General features: G+C 41.9%; 1 protein-coding gene across 1 annotated transcript; it reads left to right on the top strand.

Annotated features, from left to right (window-relative positions):
• The first annotated feature begins 13,554 nt into the window (after nt 1-13,554).
• diras2 (DIRAS family GTPase 2) lies at nt 13,555-18,203 on the top strand. Its single transcript, XM_020458425.2, has 2 exons — nt 13,555-13,779; nt 15,152-18,203. The coding sequence occupies exon 2, from the start codon at nt 15,173-15,175 to the stop codon at nt 15,767-15,769; it is 597 nt and encodes a 198-aa protein (XP_020314014.1). The 5' UTR covers nt 13,555-13,779; nt 15,152-15,172; the 3' UTR covers nt 15,770-18,203.
• The last annotated feature ends 211 nt before the right edge of the window (nt 18,204-18,414 follow it).

The raw sequence follows: 18,414 nt of genomic DNA, 5'->3' as shown, positions 1-18,414 counted from the left end.
ATGGGCGCTCTATTGACACAATACGTTTCCCATTAACCTGAGAGTGTCATGTAATCACAGTGAGTCTATGCAGTTCCTGCTCATTGACTCGGCGTTCTTGGACCTCAAGCATTGGTTCACTACATCTCCCATCTTAATCCATCCGGACCCATCCCGTCAGTTCGTGGTGGAGGTTGACGCCTCGGACGTCGGAGTGGGGGCCGTCCTGTCCCAGCGTTTTGCCCAGGACCAAAAGCTGCATCCCTGCACTTTCCTTTCCCATCGTCTTAACCCCGCTGAGAGGAACTACGAGAACGGTGAAGATGGCGTTGGATGAGTGGAGGTACTGGTTAGAGGGGGCGGAACTTCCATTCATAGTGTGGACTGATCACAACCCTGAGCCTCTCTGCCCTGACCCTGAGCCTCTCTGCCGTCCTCTACCTGTCAGACCTGGTTAATGACAAATGGCAACAGAAATAATGTAGTTATTAGTATTTATTTTAATATTAACTGCTGATTTTCCATAGGGAAATGAAACAACAAAACCCATTTAAGCCAACATGTAGTAAACTATAAAAAATGTCTATGATCTCTTTTAACAAGATTCGAGCAATCTCCTGGAAAATACACAAGCGGTGTGTCCCTGGAATTTACCGTAGGGGTGGAGTATATCTGACAGATGCAATGACGTATTCCTTAACAGTTGAGAGTTGGTCTCTATAGTCTCCACAGATCTGTCCTCCGTAGTAGCAAGACTGAGAAGGGTGCAATAAGGCATGCAATTTGGGGCGTCCCTGCATGTGGGCATTCCTGCATCTGCAGGAACCCCTCTTTACACTTTTATTGGTCCATTGTTAAGCTAGGACTAAGGTAAACAGGTGGGAGCACTCCACTAAACACCACAGAAGAGGCTACCGACCACCCCGGGAGCTACGGTTGAAGTCGGGAAGTTTACATACACTTAGGTTGGAGTCATTAAAACTCGTTTTGCAACAATCTCCACAAATTTCTTGGTAACAAACTATAGTTTTGGAAAGTCGGTTAGGACATCTACTTTGTGCATGACACAAGTACTTTTTCCAACAATTGTTTACAGACAGATTATTTCACTTATCATTCACAATTCCAGTGGTTCAGAAGTTTACATACACTAAGTTGACTGTGCCTTTAAATTCCAGAAAATGATATCATCGCTTTAGAAGCTTTTGATATGCTAATTGACATCATGTGAGTCAATTGGAGGTGTACCTGTGGATGTATTTCAAGGCCTACCTTCAAACTCAGTGCCTCTTTGCTTGACATCATGGGAAAATCAAAAGAAATCAGCCAAGACATCAGAAAAAAGATTGTAGACCTACACAAGTCTGGTTCATCCTTGGGAGCAATTTCCAAACGCCTTGAAGGTACCACGTTCATCTGCACAAACAATAGTACGCACGTATAAACACCATGGGACGACTCAGCCGTCATACCGCTCAGAAAGGAGACACGTTCTGTCACCTAGAGAGGAGCGTACTTTGGTGAGAAAAGTAGAAAATCAATCCCAGAACAACAGCATAGGACCCTGTGAAGATGCTGGAGGAAACAGCTACAAAAGTATCTATATCCACAGTAAAACGAGTCCCATATCGACATAACCTGAAAGGCCGCTCAGCAAGGAGGAAGCCATTGCTCCAAAACCGCCATAAAAAAGCCAGACTACGGTTTGCAACTGCACATGGGGAAAAATATCGTACTTTTTGGAGAAATGTCTTCTGGTCTGATGAAACAAAAATATAACTGTTTTGCCATAATGACCATTGTTATGTTTGGAGGAAATAGGGGGAGGCTTGCAAGCTGAAGAACACCATCCAATACGTGAAGCATGGGGGTGGCATCCTCCTGTTGTGGGGGGTGCTTTGCAGCAGGAGGGACTGGTGCACTTCACAAAATAGATGGTATCATGAGGGAGGAAAATTATGTGGATATATTGAAGCAACATCTCAAGACATCAGTTAAAGATTGGTTGCAAATGGGTCTTCCAAATGGACAATGACCCCAAGCATACTTCCAAAAGGGAAAAAAAGGACAAAAGGAACACCTATGTGAGAATGATGTTCATTGACTACAGCTCAGCGTTCAACACCTAGTGCCCACGACTAAACACCTCCCTCTGCAACTGGATCCTGGACTTCCAAACGAGCTGCCCCCAGGTGGTAAGAGTAGACAACAATATATCTGCCACTCTGTTCCTCAACACTGGGACTCCTCAGGGGTGCATGCTTAGTCCCCTCCTGTACTCTCTGTTCACCCATGACTGTGTGGCCAAGCATGACTCCAACACCATCATTAAGTTTGCTGACGACACAACAGTGGTAGGCCTGATGACCGACAACGTCAAGACAGCTTATAGGGAGGAGATCAGAGACATGGCAGTGTGGTGCCAGGACAACAACCTCTCTCTCAACGTGAGCAAGACAAAGGAGCTGATCGTGGACTATAATGGCCCCCATTAACATCGACGGGACTGAAGTGCAGCGGGTCAAGAGTATCAAGTTCCTTGGTGTCCACATCACCAACAAACTATCATGGTCCGAACACACCAAGACAGTTGTGTACATTGACCCCCCCCCCCTCTCCTTTGTTTTTACAATGCTGCTACTCACTGTTTATTATCTATACATAGTTACTTTACAAATTACCTCCACTATCGCAGCTTGACTCGGTACATGTACCCCCTGTATTTATCCTCCACATTGCATTGACTATGTACATGTACCCCCTGTGTATAACCTCCACATTGACTCAGTACCGGTACCCCCTGTATATAGCCTCCACATTAACTCTGTACCGGTACCCCCTGTATATAGCCTCCACATTGACTCTGTACCGGTACCCCCTGTATATAGCCTCCACATTGACTCTGTACCGGTACCCCCTGTATATAGCCTCCACATTGACTCTGTACCGGTACCCCCTGTATATTGACTCTGTACTGGAACCCCCTGTATATTGACTCTGTATCGGTACCCTCTGTATATAGCCTCCACATTAACTCGGTACCTGTACCCCTGTATATTGACTCTGTACCGGTACCCCCTGTATATTGACTCTTTAGCTGGAACCCCTTGTACATTGACTCAGTGCCAATACACCCTGTATAGAGTCTCGTTATTGTTATGTACATTTATTGTGTTACTTTTTGATTGATAATTTTTAAAAATTACTTTAGTTTATTTAGTAAATATTTTATCAACTCTATATCTTGAACTGCATTGTTGGTTAAGGACTAAGTAAGTATTTCACTGTAAGGTCTACACCTGTTGGTTAAGGGCTAAGTAAGTATTTCACTGTAAGGTCTACACCTGTTGGTTAAGGACTAAGTAAGTATTTCACTGTAAGGTCTACACCTGTTGGTTAAGGGCTAAGTAAGTATTTCACTGTAAGGTCTACACCTGTTGGTTAAGGGCTAAGTAAGTATTTCACTGTAAGGTCTACACCTGTTGGTTAAGGACTAAGTAAGTATTTCACTGTAAGGTCTACACCTGTTGGTTAAGGGCTAAGTAAGTATTTCACTGTAAGGTCTACACCTGTTGGTTAAGGACTAAGTAAGTATTTCACTGTAAGGTCTACACCTGTTGGTTAAGGGCTAAGTAAGTATTTCACTGTAAGGTCTACACCTGTTGGTTAAGGACTAAGTAAGTATTTCACTGTAAGGTCTACACCTGTTGGTTAAGGACTAAGTAAGTATTTCACTGTAAGGTCTACACCTGTTGGTTAAGGACTAAGTAAGTATTTCACTGTAAGGTCTACACCTGTTGGTTAAGGACTAAGTAAGTATTTCACTGTAAGGTCTACACCTGTTGGTTAAGGGCTAAGTAAGTATTTCACTGTAAGGTCTACACCTGTTGGTTAAGGACTAAGTAAGTATTTCACTGTAAGGTCTACACCTGTTGGTTAAGGGCTAAGTAAGTATTTCACTGTAAGGTCTACACCTGTTGGTTAAGGGCTAAGTAAGTATTTCACTGTAAGGTCTACACCTGTTGGTTAAGGGCTAAGTAAGTATTTCACTGTAAGGTCTACACCTGTTGGTTAAGGGCTAAGTAAGTATTTCACTGTAAGGTCTACACCTGTTGGTTAAGGGCTAAGTAAGTATTTCACTGTAAGGTCTACACCTGTTGGTTAAGGGCTAAGTAAGTATTTCACTGTAAGGTCTACACCTGTTGTATTCGGCGCATGTGACAAATAACATTTGATTTGATTTGAGTTCTGTTAAAAACAACCGTGAGCGCAGGTGTTCGGTAGGTGGGAGCAAAGGATACTGTGTGCTAGCTAGCTATCTAGGAGGACTTCACGCAGTAGATTCTCTTAGAAGTGAACCAAGGACCTCCATATTCCATGGCGGTGACATTAACGCTTACGCTAGAAACCCTGTCATGAATGCATTATCTTCACACTCTATTTAAATAGACAGTCTGGTGATTACAGGAAACTTTTGTTGTTGTTCATTCACTCAGTACTGATTGAATGTTTATTTCTCTTGGTAAAAAAAAATAGTCTTAAACAATGTGACTGTGTTGAAAAGTCAGCAAGCATTGTATTTTCTTTTGAAAGGTGATGCAAGCATGCAATGACGTGGTGGTGCGCTACTTTTTACTTGGATGTTGACTTTAGGTTTTCGGGAAATTCATTAAAAAGTAACTTGACACTGTGTTGATCAGTCAACGCACATTGAGATTATAATGACAATAAGAAAATTGCATTGAGAGGAGGGAGCCTACTGAATCAATGCATAAGATAAGGGCTGTAACTTTACCTAGCTACATTGCTAAGCAAACCAGGTTGACTAGTGTATGGTTCAGGGACACAACTTTGATTTTAGATGTGGGGGGGGACATAATATATTTGTTTTTAATCCAGTCGGATAAACAATCCAAACAGCTGATCGCTCGGAGGCGTCGGCATGGTCCTAAAACACACTGTTACCTCGTTTTGTTTCACACTCAAATTATAAAACTGGGGGGGTACAAAAATGCTATTTCAGAATGTGGGGGGGGAACATGTCCTCCCCCGTCCCAAGTGAAAGTTGTGCCCCTGGTATGGAGTAAGGATAGCTAATGTTAACATTAGATGAGCAATGCCCATTGCATGTATTATACATTAGCAGAGTGGCAGTTTACTAAAGTTGGGTGTTGACTATGAACTTTACTTAGCTAGCTAGCTGTGCTTTGTGGAAGAATGTGGGAGATATTGTAAACATTGAATTGTGCCGTTGCATAGCGATCTGTCCATACAGCTAATGTTACAGCCTTGTTGTCTTTTAGCTAACGGGAAATAGTAGCAACGAACGTTCTCTATCTTATTTGTGACTATTTGTTTGTGCTCTGATTACACGCAAGTGTCAAGGCCAACAGTTTACAAAATATAGCTATAGTTTCCTTTGCTTGTAGCTTGCCTCTCATCTGACTCATGGTGTAATCATAACAACATACAGGAACTCAAGTCCTTTTGTTCACCTGACCTAGAATTCCTTACAATCAAAATCCTGACCGCATTATATACCAAGATAATTATCACAGCCGTGTATATCCCCCCCAAGCAGATACCTCAACGGCCCTGAAAGAACTTCACTGGACTCTATGTAAACTGGAAACCATATATCCTGAGGCTTTATCTATTGTAGCTGGGGATTTTAACAAAGCTAATCTGAGAACAAGGGCTTCCTAAATTCTATCAGCATATCGAATGCGCGTCACGAGCTGGTAGCATTCTGGACCATTGCTACTGTAACTTCCGCGATGCATACAAAGCCCTCCCTGTCACGCCTTGGTCATTGTATTTTGTGTTTTCGTTATATATTTGGTCAGGCCAGGGTGTGACAGGGGTTTATGTTATTGTATTTCGTATTGGGGTTTGTAGTATTTGGGATCGCGGCTGATTAGGGGTGTTGTATAGGCTTGGCTGCCTGAGGCGGTTCTCAATCAGCAGTCAGGTGATTCTCGTTGCCTCTGATTGGGAACCGTATTTAGGTAGCCTGAGTTTCGCTTTGTCTTTCGTGGGTGATTGTTCCTGTCTCTGTGTAGTGTTCACCAGATAGGCTGTATTAGGTTTCACGTTCCGTTTGTTGTTTTGTATTTATTAAGTTATTTCATGTATCGTCACTTTTTCTTCATTGTAGAACATGAGTAACCACCACGCTGCATTTCGGTCCGACTCTCTTTCTACAAACGAAGAACGCCGTTACACTCCCCCGCCTTCCCTTCGGAAAATCTGACCATGACTCCATTTTGTTGCTCCCAGCCTATAGACAGAAACTTAAACAGGAAACGCCTGTGCTCAGGTCTATCCAGGGCTGGTCTGACCAATCGTATTCCACGCTTCAAGATTGCTTCAATCACGTGGACTGGGATATGTTCCGGGTAGCCTCAGACAATAACATTGACGTATACGCTGACTCGGTGAGCGAGTTTATTAGCAAGAGCATCGGTGATGTTGTACCTACTGTGACTATTAAAACCTTCCCTATCCAGAAACTGTGGATTGATGGCAGCACTCGCGCAAAACTGAAAGCGCGAACCATCGCTTTTAATCATGGCAAGATGACTAGAAACATGACTGAATGCAAACAGTGCAGCTATTCCCTCCGCAAGGCAATCAAACAAGCAAAGCGTCAGTATCGAGACAAAGTAGAGTCGCAATTCAACGGCTCAAACACGAGACGTATGTGGCAGGGTCTACAGTCAACCACGGAATAAAAAAAGATCCCGTTACGGACATCGACGTCTTTCTCCCAGACAGATTAAACAACTTCTTTGATCACTTTGAGGACAATACAGTGCCACTGACACAGGCCCGCTACCAAAGCCTGTGGGCTCTCCTAAAACATTTAAATGTGTTAACCCTTGCAAGGCTGCCGGCCCAGAGGGCATCCCTAGCCGCTTCCTCAGAGCATGCGCAGACCAGCTGGCTGGTGTGTTTACGGCCATATTCAATCAAGCCCTATCCCAGTCTGATGTGCCCACATGCTTCAAGATGGCCACCATTGTTCCTGTTCCCAAGAAAGATAAGGTAACTGAACTAAATGACTATCGCCCAGTGGCACTCACTTCTGTCATCATGAAGTGCTTTGAGAGGCTAGTCAAGGATCATATCACCTCCACCCTACCTGATAACCTAGACCCACTCCAATTTGCTTTCCGCCTCAATAGGTCCACAAACGACGCAATCACCATCACACTGCACACTGCCCTATCCCATCTGGACAAGAGGAATGCTGTTCATTGACTACAGCTCAGCATTTAACATTATAGTACCCTCCAAACCCGTCATTAAGCTTGAGACCCTGCCCTGTGCAACTGGGTCTTGGACTTTCTGAAGGGCCACCCCCAGGTGGTTAGGGTAGGAAACAACATCTCCACCCCGCTGATCCTCAACACTGGGGCCCCACAAGGGTGCGTTCTCAGCTCTCTCCTGTACTCCCTGTTCACCCATGACTGCGTGGCCATGCACGCCTCCAACTCAATCATCAAGTTTGCAGATGACACTACAGTGGTAGGCTTGATTACCAACAATGACGAGACAGCCTACAGGGAGGAGGTGAGGGCCCTCGGAGTGTGGTGTCAGGAAAATAACCTCTCACTCAATGTCAACAAAACAAAGGAGAGGATCGTGGACTTCAGGAAACAGCAGAGGGAACATCCCTCTATCCACATTGATGGGACAGTAGTTGAGAAGGTGGAAAGGAGAAAGTTTTAAGTTCCTCGGCGTACACATCACGGACAAATTGCAATGGTCTACCCACACAGACAGCGTGGTGAAGAAGGCGCAACCCCAGGAGGCTAACGAAATTTGTCTTGTCACCTAAAACACTTGCAAACTTTTACAGATGCACAATCGAGAGCATCCTGTCGGGCTGTATCACCGCCTGGTACGGCAACTGCTCCACCTATAACCGTAAGGCTCTCCAGAGGGTAGTGAGGTCTGCACAACGCATGACCGGGGGAAAACTACCTGCCCTCCAGGACACCTACAGCACCCAATGTCACAGGAAGGCCAAAAAGATCATCAAGGACAACAACCACCCGAGCTGCCTGTTCACCCCGTTATCATCCAGAAGGCGAGGTCAGTACAGGTGCATCAAAGCTGGGACTGAGAGACGGAAAAACAGCTTCTATCTCAAGGCCATCAGACTGTTAAACAGCCATCACTAACAGAGTGGCTGCTGCCAACATACAGACTCGAATCACTGGCCACTTTAATACATTTAATAAATGGATTCAAATAAGGTATCACTAGTCACTTTAAATAATGCCACTTTAATAATGTCTACATATCCTACTCATCTCATTTGTATATACTGTATTCTATGCCCCTGTATTCTATGTATTCTATGACTACCTGACATGATGACTCCTTGCTGTCCCCAGTCCACCTGGCCGTGCTGCTGCTCCAGTTTCAACTGTTCTGCCTTATTATTATTGGACCATGCTGGTCATTTATGAACATTTGAACATCTTGGCCATGTTCTGTTATAATCTCCACCCGGCACAGCCAGAAGAGGACTGGCCACCCCACATAGCCTGGTTCCTCTCTAGGTTTCTTCCTAGGTTTTGGCCTTTCTAGGGAGTTTTTCCTAGCCACCGTGCTCCTACACCTGCATTGCTTGCTGTTTGGGGTTTTAGGCCGGGTTTCTGTACAGCACTTTGAGATATCAGCTGATGTATGATGGGCTATATAAATACATTTGACTTGATTTGATTTATACCATCTACTGCATCTTGCCTATGCTGCATGGCCATCGCTCATCCATATATTTATATGTATATATACTTATTCATCCCTTTACATTTGGTCGTTATTAGGTAGTCGTTGTGAATTTGTTAGATTACTTGTTAGATATTACTGAACTGTCGGAAGTAGAAGCACAAGCATTTCGCTACACTCGCATTAACATCTGCTAACCAAGTGTATTTGTCCAATACAATTTGATTTGATTTGACTGCGGTTAGCTAGCTGCACAACTATGTTAGCATAGTCAAAACTGCTACCAAAAGATAGCACATTGTTCGTTCTTAATGGCCAGAAATTAGCATGTGAGAGCAATGAATTATACATTTAATCAAAACTGTTCAATAAAAAAGACGTATTCAGTCCGAAAGGTGGCAAGTCTAATTGGGTTAAGGGCTTGTAAAGTAGCATTTCACTGTAAGGTCTACTCCTGTTGTATTTGTGATTTAATTTGATTTAGTCTCGTTCTAATCCGACGTATAGATATTGAGATACGTAGGGGCAAGAACATTCTTTTTTTCCTAATGCTAACGACCCTGTAAAAAATCCAGTATGTGGTTCTCGGTAACGACCAGATGGCTCATGATGAGAGGCGGGGAGTGTGTTGTATACCTTCAAGTTGATTTGCACATTTTAATAGACATTGGTGTCATATTTGCTTAGATATGATTATAGGGAGATTTGAATTTAACATTGCGCTTCAACCAATGAATATACTGTGGGGGCGATACAATAATATACTTACTGTACATTGATCTAATCTTAAGATTGGTTAGGGTGTGACGTGTCACAGTTCAGTGTTTGCAGACCAACGATATGGAGACAATAGCAACTGTTTGTGGTCTGAATCGGAAAGCTGAGTCACATGCATTATTTTTCACATGGTAATATATCGGTTCTCAAGACAATTCAGCGAGCACTTGGATATCATACTCCATTTTGTCCTATACCTGGTTGTTGGCCTTCATTTGTCCAGCACTATCAGTAACATGTTGAACATGATTTACCTGTAAGAAAATACCAAACATTTCAGCTTCATTTCAAAGTGCATTACTTTTATCTGGTGAAATGTAGGAGAGAGGTGAACTTAAACAGAAAGACCTAAAAACAAGAGCACGGGAACATGTTGAAATATTACACAACCTTTTGACATTTCAGCCTAGCATGGTAAGATTTACCACAGAACGTTGTCAAAACATTTTCAAGGCATAGAGTGGGATTCTTTGTTTCAGGTTAAGATCGCATTGGCAGTGTCATCTCATACACTATCACATCTGCAAGCTATTGAAAGCTATTTTAGGAGAGCACTGACCAAGTTTTTTTTATGTTCCAAATTCCAGAAGTGATGTCACTCAAACACGTGCACGAAGCACAGTTCTTCCTCTCATTACTAATGTATCTGAAACTAGGTATAAAATGCACTTAGATCTAGGATCAGATTACTGTACTTTCAAACCTAATCTGTACCAGCAGGAGAACGAAAAACAATCTGACCACGTATCAGTAGTTAAAGGTACACTATGGAAGTTTAATTGCTAATTGTTTTACCTCAGATTTGGCTAAAAATTTGAACTGTATGGTTTATATACAACCTGATATCATGTTACTCCATATATTACCTCATTGAACCACACAATCCATTATTTTAGGCTAACAAACCTTCGCAATAAGCTTTTGCTCATGGCCGTGGGGAGGTGTGCCCCTCTCTGTCAAATGCTGGATTAAATGTATGTAAAGGGTATTAGGGGACCCTTTTTGACTCAGGAGTACCTCCCAGAAGCAAAGCATTTGTTATGTAACATTAAGAGCAACTTCTACCTAAGCCCCATCTCAACACTATGTTTATTTCTTCCTCCTTTAACTCCTATAACCAACGGGACAGACTAACACAACCCAATACAGGCTCCAATGCCTTCAAAGCAGCAGAAAACGGTTCATTGTTCCAGATGAGAGATGGTTTGTATTCATTAGGGTACACAACGGAATACGCCCCCCCCCCCCCCAAAAAAAAAAATGTGCAACAGAAGAAAAAAAGTTGAGTTTCTTATTTTCTAAAAGTCTGGTAGTCCCTCTCTGTTTTATTCTGTTTTCTTCTGTTTGGTGCCTAATGAACATGCCCTGAGAATTGGCGCACCTACAGTGTGTAGTTTGGTTTGTCTTTGTAAAACAATCAATAGATCTGTGGGATATGACACTATGTTGCACTGTGTGCCTTTATCAGTGTTAACAATATCGTTTCTAATCTTGAACAAACCTTCCATGCATTATACAATAATTAAAATAGGTTTCAAGGGCTTACAGGTTTTGGGGGTTTTGATTGGATGAGCTAAAGTTGACAAAGGTGGATATGGATAAAGATGTGTGTTTCACTTGGTTTTATTTACTCTGCTTTGTCATTTTACTATGGATTCAAACAACTGAACTCCTATTGTAACAATGCATAACGACAACTTGATATGCTAAGCACTTTTCATATATTACAGTATAGGTGCATTCATAATGCCACTTAATATTCTACTCACATATTTTCCTATTCTGGAGAGAAAGAGTACTTAGAAAAACCTTGTCTGAATTCTGTTTTTAGTGTCAAAATATTCCTTGAAATTGCAGATACAAAACGAATCTCATAGGGTGTATCAATCTACAAAAAGGGAATTGAAACTGTACTGCATGTATTTTCAGCCCAAAATAAATAGCCGTATAAATATCCAAACCATGGTGATGCATACTCCCATCACCCCCTGACAACACAACAAGCTTACATCCCCTGATTAGAAAATGTAGAAGTTGTGGATGAAGTACTGAATAAAACATGAGTCAAGGTGTCAACAAAAGTGCACTCTTAGAAAAAAAGACGCTGTCTAGAACCTAAAGGGGTTCTTCAGCTGTGCCCATAGGAGAACCTTTTGGAGAACCCTTTGAAGAATCCTTTTCGGTTCCAGGTAGAACCCTTTTGAGTTTCATGTAGAACATTTTACACAGTGTGATCTACATAGAACCTAAAATAGTTCTACCTAGAACCAATAAGGTTTTATTTGGAAGCAAGAATGGTTCTCCAATGGGGACAGCTGAATAACCTTTTGGAACCCTTTTTTTGTAAGAGTGTACATGAGTCAAAACAGTTTTTCAATGTTGGTATTTTTATGGTAATGTCCCAAATGGCACCCTATTCCCATAGGGCTCTGGTCAAAAGTAGTGCACTAAATAGGGAATAGGGTGCCATTTGGGATGCAAGCCTATGTCAGTCCCCCTGTTATTTCACTTCCTCTCATTATATATGCAAGCACCTGGCAACCACTCTCCAGCACTACAGTGTAAACAATCAGGGCCGGACCTAGCCTTTTGGGGGCCCTAAGCAAGATTTGGTTTGGGGGGCCCCTCCATCTCGTGGCAAAACATTTTAGTGGCACCTCTCTTGACAGCAGAAATAAATAAAAAAATTCAAAGTTAAATTCCTGCATTTCTATACATTTTGCCATGGGGCAGAGAGAGACATTTAGCAATTTTATAAAACATCATGAGCAAAGTCATTGTAGCCTTTTCTTTCACTTCCCCTGGCTGTGAGAACCATGGCATGAGCACAGGCTGACTTGGCATTGCTGTAGTGTCCATTACAATGTAGAATCTTGTTCAAACCGTTCGGTTATCCATATTACCAGAGGTTCCCCTTGATCTTCCTATGGTAGTTTCATAGCGGAAATGTATTGTTTAACCTTTGTTTAACTAGGCAAGTCAGTTAAGAACAAATTCTTATTTACACTGACAGCCTATCACGGACAACACTGGGCCAATTGTGCGCCGCCCTATGGGACTCCCAATCACGGCCGGATGTGATATAGCCTGGATTTGAACCAGGGACTGTAGTGATGCCCCTTGCGCCACTAAGGAGCCCCATGGAACATGACAAACATTTGGGAGATAACAATAGATGTCAAAGTCAAAGATACTGGTTTCCCCTATCCATCTGTGGCAAAGTTTTCCATAAATACTTCTGACAAATATAGCTCCAGAACCAGCCATTCAGTAGCCTAATCAGTAGGCTAATCTTTTGAATACTTTCTAGCAACAACATATAACATAAGCTAGCTGGGGAGGGTTAGCATGCTACACTGACTGCCCGATTGGTATTCGGCTATGATTACTACAAGTTTAGATAGCTGACAATTAGCCATGTCAATTTTTTGATTGGTAGTTAGTCTAACCAGTCTAACTGACATTAGAAGAGAAAAATTGCACAAAACCACATTTCAATAGTAAGTTGAGATGCCGACTTCCCCAAAAATTATTGAGGGCCCTCTAGTGGCAGGGTGCCCTAAGTGACTGCTTATGTTGCTTTTGCCTGGCCCTGTAGAGAATGTACACTGATACAGAGCAAGGCTGCAAAACATTTTTTTTAAACTATTAAGTAGCCTATTATGTGCCTGTAGCAATACAAGCAGGTGGCATATAATGTTGTGTACTACCTGTTTTCTATTCGAGAAATTAAGAACAGTAATGTATAATTGAGTGGATTCAAGTTATATGTTAATTATGCAACAGCCTAGTTTGCTATATTTAATCAGAAGATTCAATGACTAAATTTATAATTTTATACAATATACTGTAATAATGTCCTACTGTCCAGGCACCTATAGACTAACCTAGGCTGAGCAGCCAATTTGTGGATGATCAACTGTTCAGTAATAAATGTGTTTAAAAAACACGTGTCTGTATGGAATAGATGTTGATGTTGTGGATCCATGATTCACAAGGCTGCCCACGCTGCGGGGTTTCTTGGAGGGGTTTGGCTGTTGCAGCAGGCGGAGCAGCAAAGCAGCGATGTTCCACCCTACGTCACGAAGAGCAAACTCTACAGAGACTCAAATCTCCTCTCCTGCAAGCTGCGCATTAAATACCCGAGTCCACACAGATGGATTTTTAGAGGCAGACCTCAATGCGGACGGAACGACATGCACTATCTGATATTTCAATCCGTTCGATACAACATGAGATCAACAGTCTAAAGTTTCATCTTTTCATCGTTTGTGTTGATATGTGAGTATTCTGTGCCAAATTAGTATGTAATCTTTATGCACGCACGCATTGACATCCGCGTGTCTGTAGGCTATCTATTGTTTTTCCTGTCTTAATCTAATTATTTTCGATAAAATAACATTGGTACAAAAAGAGGGGATACGGATGGTGGGCGGTGTATAACCCATTGTTCCCACTATGCGGTAGTTTTTGACCGCATCTAATTGCCTGCATCCAGCCTGCATCTTTGGCACGTCAGCGGCTCCTTGCCTTCTCAATTGAACGCGAAAAGAATGGAATTTATAGACGTCTACTCTGAACCAAGCAGTTCTCGTTAAAAGCCATGCAGATTAAAATAGTCCGCTCAAAAGTAGTATCTAGTTATTTATTCAGATATTAAAAGGAACACCATAACACTCACCTTAAGCACGGGTATGATTCAAGATGTAGATGCTATGTCAACCAGTCACTGAAATGGACTATTCCTGACCTTATAATTTTGTAGGCTATAAAGAACGACATTAGCAGATATTACTCTCATTGACGCTACAAACACGTTTATGTAGTGAAATAAATTAAAGCCATAGGCTTTTGAGACTATAATGACAGTAATGTTTTCAGTTTTTCCTTCCTGTGGTGGTCTTGCATAGTCATTGACTTCCCTCTCTTTGATCCAATGGGAATGCTGAGTTAGCATTTAACACTTGGGTAATTTTTGCTGGGAATCTAAAACCGTTACGGTATGGGTGGAATTGATGGGCTCAAAAATCGAACACCTGCGGGTCGGCACATACCTGTCTACATATTTTCTCACAGGACCATCTTCATTATCCTTCCTGAATTGAATCGGTGCAGTAGTCTGTACACTCTTAGAAAAAAATTGGAGAACCCTTTTTGCTTCCAAGTGGAACCCTTTTGGGTTCCGTGAAGACCTCTCCTTGGACAGGGTTACATGGAACCCAAAAGGGTTCTACTTGGAACCAAAGTTTTTTTTCCCCAAAGGGTTCTCCTATGGGGACAGCCAAAGAACCCTTTTAAGTTCTAGATAGTATCATTTTTCTAAGAGGGTTTGAGGACTTGGAGTAAGATTGACAAAAATGTCCAAGAGACCCTATCATGATGTAAAAAAAACTAAACAAAAAAATACTGCAACAAACTGGCCCTATTTTGCTGCTTTTGATGGAGTGCCAGCCTATCTCTGGTGCATTGTTAAAATAATGCCCATTCAGGCGCATCGTACTAAATCACTTTTTCAATTCTAAAAGGAGGAATTAATGGTGTACAACTAATACCAAGCACTGTAAGAAATGCAAATATTTTTTAATCAATCAAGAGAGTATTGTTTTTTTAAACGAGGTTGCCGATTGTTGTCTCCCTGCCTGCTCCCATACAGATCCCCAGATAAACAGTCATCATGCCGGAGCAGAGCAACGACTATCGCGTGGTGGTGTTCGGCGCCGGAGGTGTGGGGAAGAGCTCCCTGGTTCTCCGCTTCGTCAAGGGGACCTTCCGCGACAGCTACATCCCCACCGTGGAGGACACATACAGACAGGTGATTAGCTGCGACAAGAGCATCTGCACGCTCCAGATCACAGACACCACAGGCAGCCACCAGTTCCCCGCCATGCAGCGTCTGTCCATCTCCAAGGGCCACGCCTTCATCCTGGTCTACTCTGTCACCAGCCGTCAGTCTCTGGAGGAGCTCAAGCCCATCTATGAGCAGGTGTGTCAGATCAAGGGCGAAGTGGAGACGTGTCCCATCATGCTGGTGGGCAACAAGTGCGACGAGACGTCGGCGCGCGAGGTGGAGACCACGGATGGCGACGCCACGTCCAAGAAGTGGAAGTGCGCCTTCATGGAGACGTCGGCCAAGACCAACCACAACGTCAAGGAGCTCTTCCAGGAGCTGCTCAACCTGGAGAAACGCAGGACTGTCAGCCTCCAGATCGACGGCAAATCGAAGCAGCAGAAACGCGCCGAGAAGCTCAAGGGCAAGTGTGTGGTCATGTGACGTGGACTTAAGGAGAAGGAGGTGGAAGTGCAGGAGGCCCGAAAAATCTCAAAGGGACGAAGGGCAAGGAGCGAGGGAGAAACAAGGTTTGGAGGGGGTTCGGACTCTTGCCATGGGGCAGACCGTGCATCGTAAGACAAACTCCTGCAGACAAGCTAAAATACCTGGAAGTTTACATCCAACGGAAAGAGTGGAACAAGGGTATGCCTACTACACTAAGATTTATTCAGCCTGACTCATTGTCAAATCCAACAGCCAATCAAACAGAGCGGAAGAGGCCCCGTGAAGAAGATTTCTCCTTTTCAGCCACATACACAAAGAGACGCTTTGAATGAAATCATACTTATTCCAAGTTTGCAACCAAGAGGATTCTTTAATTGAACCTACTGTAGAATTGCACCCGTTCGAGGTCTCAACACTAATCAGCACCAGTGCTTGGCAACCTTCCCCTAGCCCCCAGAGACCCCTAACCTCTACGAAAACCCCAGAGACAGACAGCTGAGCTAAACAGAGGCAGTCCGAGAGATGCATGGATCCCATAGCTGACATTTTAGAAACCACTAGATTTTTATGTCTGCAAAAACATTGACAGAAACCAAGGAGTAAAATGGTGACCAGGAAAAGTATGTTTTAGAATGGAATCCAACTCATATTTTGCTCCCAAGATTATTGCTATACAGGAGCAGTACTCTTAGGAGAGGACATGGCAGTTGAGTCAAACTGTCAGGCTGTCTGTTAGGTACTTAAACACAAAATATAAATGTTTTACTCTATTGTTCTTTTATTTATATTTTTATAGGTTAGTATTTCTTTTTTGTGAAGGTTATATTTTCTATTTATACTGTTCGAAGTTATGGCCAATGTATCCCCAATATCCCCAAGAGAAGTTATACATACATGGATTTATGGTCAGATCTGTACCATTGATGGTGGTGTGACGTGCATTTAGAAATATATGTTTTACCAATATTTATAGTGTTATAGTCCATTTGACAAGGAGAACTACAATTAACTACAATGGAAAAAAAGTACTATAAACCTTTTAAGATTGTTTAGGAAAGACTATTCCTTAGTATTGAGACTAGTTTTGCTCATAGATCATAGTTGTAGATTGCGTTGCAGTCGAATTGATATACATTGTTAGTTATCATTTGAGATGTTTTCGATAGACTTCTATCAGGGGCAATGGCAGAGGGAGATAGGAGCTTCACAGCAATATTACGTAGATAAACTGTGTGATTTGTGATGTCACTTCCTTTGGAGGTATTGGGTTGCCATTAAATTTATTTCCTTGTCACCACCATATTTATTACCATCATCATGCATTATATGCAAATGTATATGTCTTGTGTCAACATAGCTTAAGGTTTTTCTTATTACATTTTTATAATAGGAATGATATATTATCATAAATTGGAGGAAGACAATTTAACATAGGAAATAAGCATAGATTCACTTTTTCAACTAATCAAAATGTCATTGCTCCTAGAAAACATGAAGTATAAACATAACATGTCTGTGTCTACAACTTGTGTTATCTTTTTCAAAATAAGGTACTGTCACAAAATGGCAGAGCAAACATATAACACTATATACTGGCAGTTGTGGTATTTATCAGTGTGTTACGATAAAGACAGAATGAGAGTTAAAAATATTAAAATATCCCTCACACGGAAAGCAAATGTTTCTAGCTGACTTTATCCATTTCAGTAGACCTGTGTCACGTATGTACACATTGAACATATATCTGTTTCATCCATTTTATTTTGGAGAATCATACTCAATATGTAACCGTGTATTTTACATTATATTTATTGTTAAAACCTTGGCAGACAATTGAAATGAAAGGAATGGTGTGTAGATATTTTCAGTACGGCGGGGTGTTACTATAAGCAGTGCGTTCTGGGTTCATAGTTAGCTTGTATTGCTGCCACTGGCTAGCTTTGTATACAGAGCAAGTGAGTAGAGAAACTGTAAGATATTGGACAAGTCAATAATGTTGTTAAATCGAGTTAGATAGGTTTATGCAAATAGGCTCATCCAAAGTAACTAGAGGATGACAGTTCAAATACCTTCCTTAAGTAAATTAAGTGGATCGTCAGAGTACAGTAAAACATCATCAGTGAAGTGTAACGTGGGTTAGAAAAGTGTAACGTGGGTTAGGAAAGTGTAACGTGGGTTAGGAAAGTGTAACGTGGGTTAGGAAAGTGTAACGTGGGTTAGGAAAGTGTTACGTGGGTTAGAAAAGTGCTTCAAGACCAATGCTACAAGAATTCAAGCCTATTTTCAGTCGATTTCAAAGCCAGAATTATTGAATTTCATACTTAACACTGTTTTAATCAAATGCCTGTATAGACATCATGTGTGCCTACATGTTTATATTTAATTGTATATATTGAGTCACAAGAATAAAGGAAATTATGCATTTAACACGGCACTTGTCCTTTTATTAAACCCTACTTGATATGAAAATGAATGTTTCATACATGAGTATGAACGCTACGCAATTGGAATGCTACACCATTGACCTCAATCTCATGGAAGCAAATGTTCATTGCTAGTGCCAATATTCTACAGCTTACAGGCAGACTAAGTCAGTAAAAATAGGATAATATGTTAAAAAAATGTTTTATTTAAACTGGGGC

The sequence above is a fragment of the Oncorhynchus kisutch genome, linkage group LG23 (assembly GCF_002021735.2).
Source record: "Oncorhynchus kisutch isolate 150728-3 linkage group LG23, Okis_V2, whole genome shotgun sequence".
In the NCBI taxonomy this organism is placed as follows: Eukaryota; Metazoa; Chordata; class Actinopteri; order Salmoniformes; family Salmonidae; genus Oncorhynchus; species Oncorhynchus kisutch.
The sequence above is the reverse complement of the archived record's forward strand: the minus strand, read 5'-3'. Positions and strand labels throughout refer to the sequence as shown.

Excerpts from the sequence above, each read along its gene's own strand:
- diras2 (XM_020458425.2), top strand. The coding sequence starts at position 15,173 with ATGCCGGAGCAGAGCAACGACTATCGCGTGGTGGTGTTCGGCGCCGGA.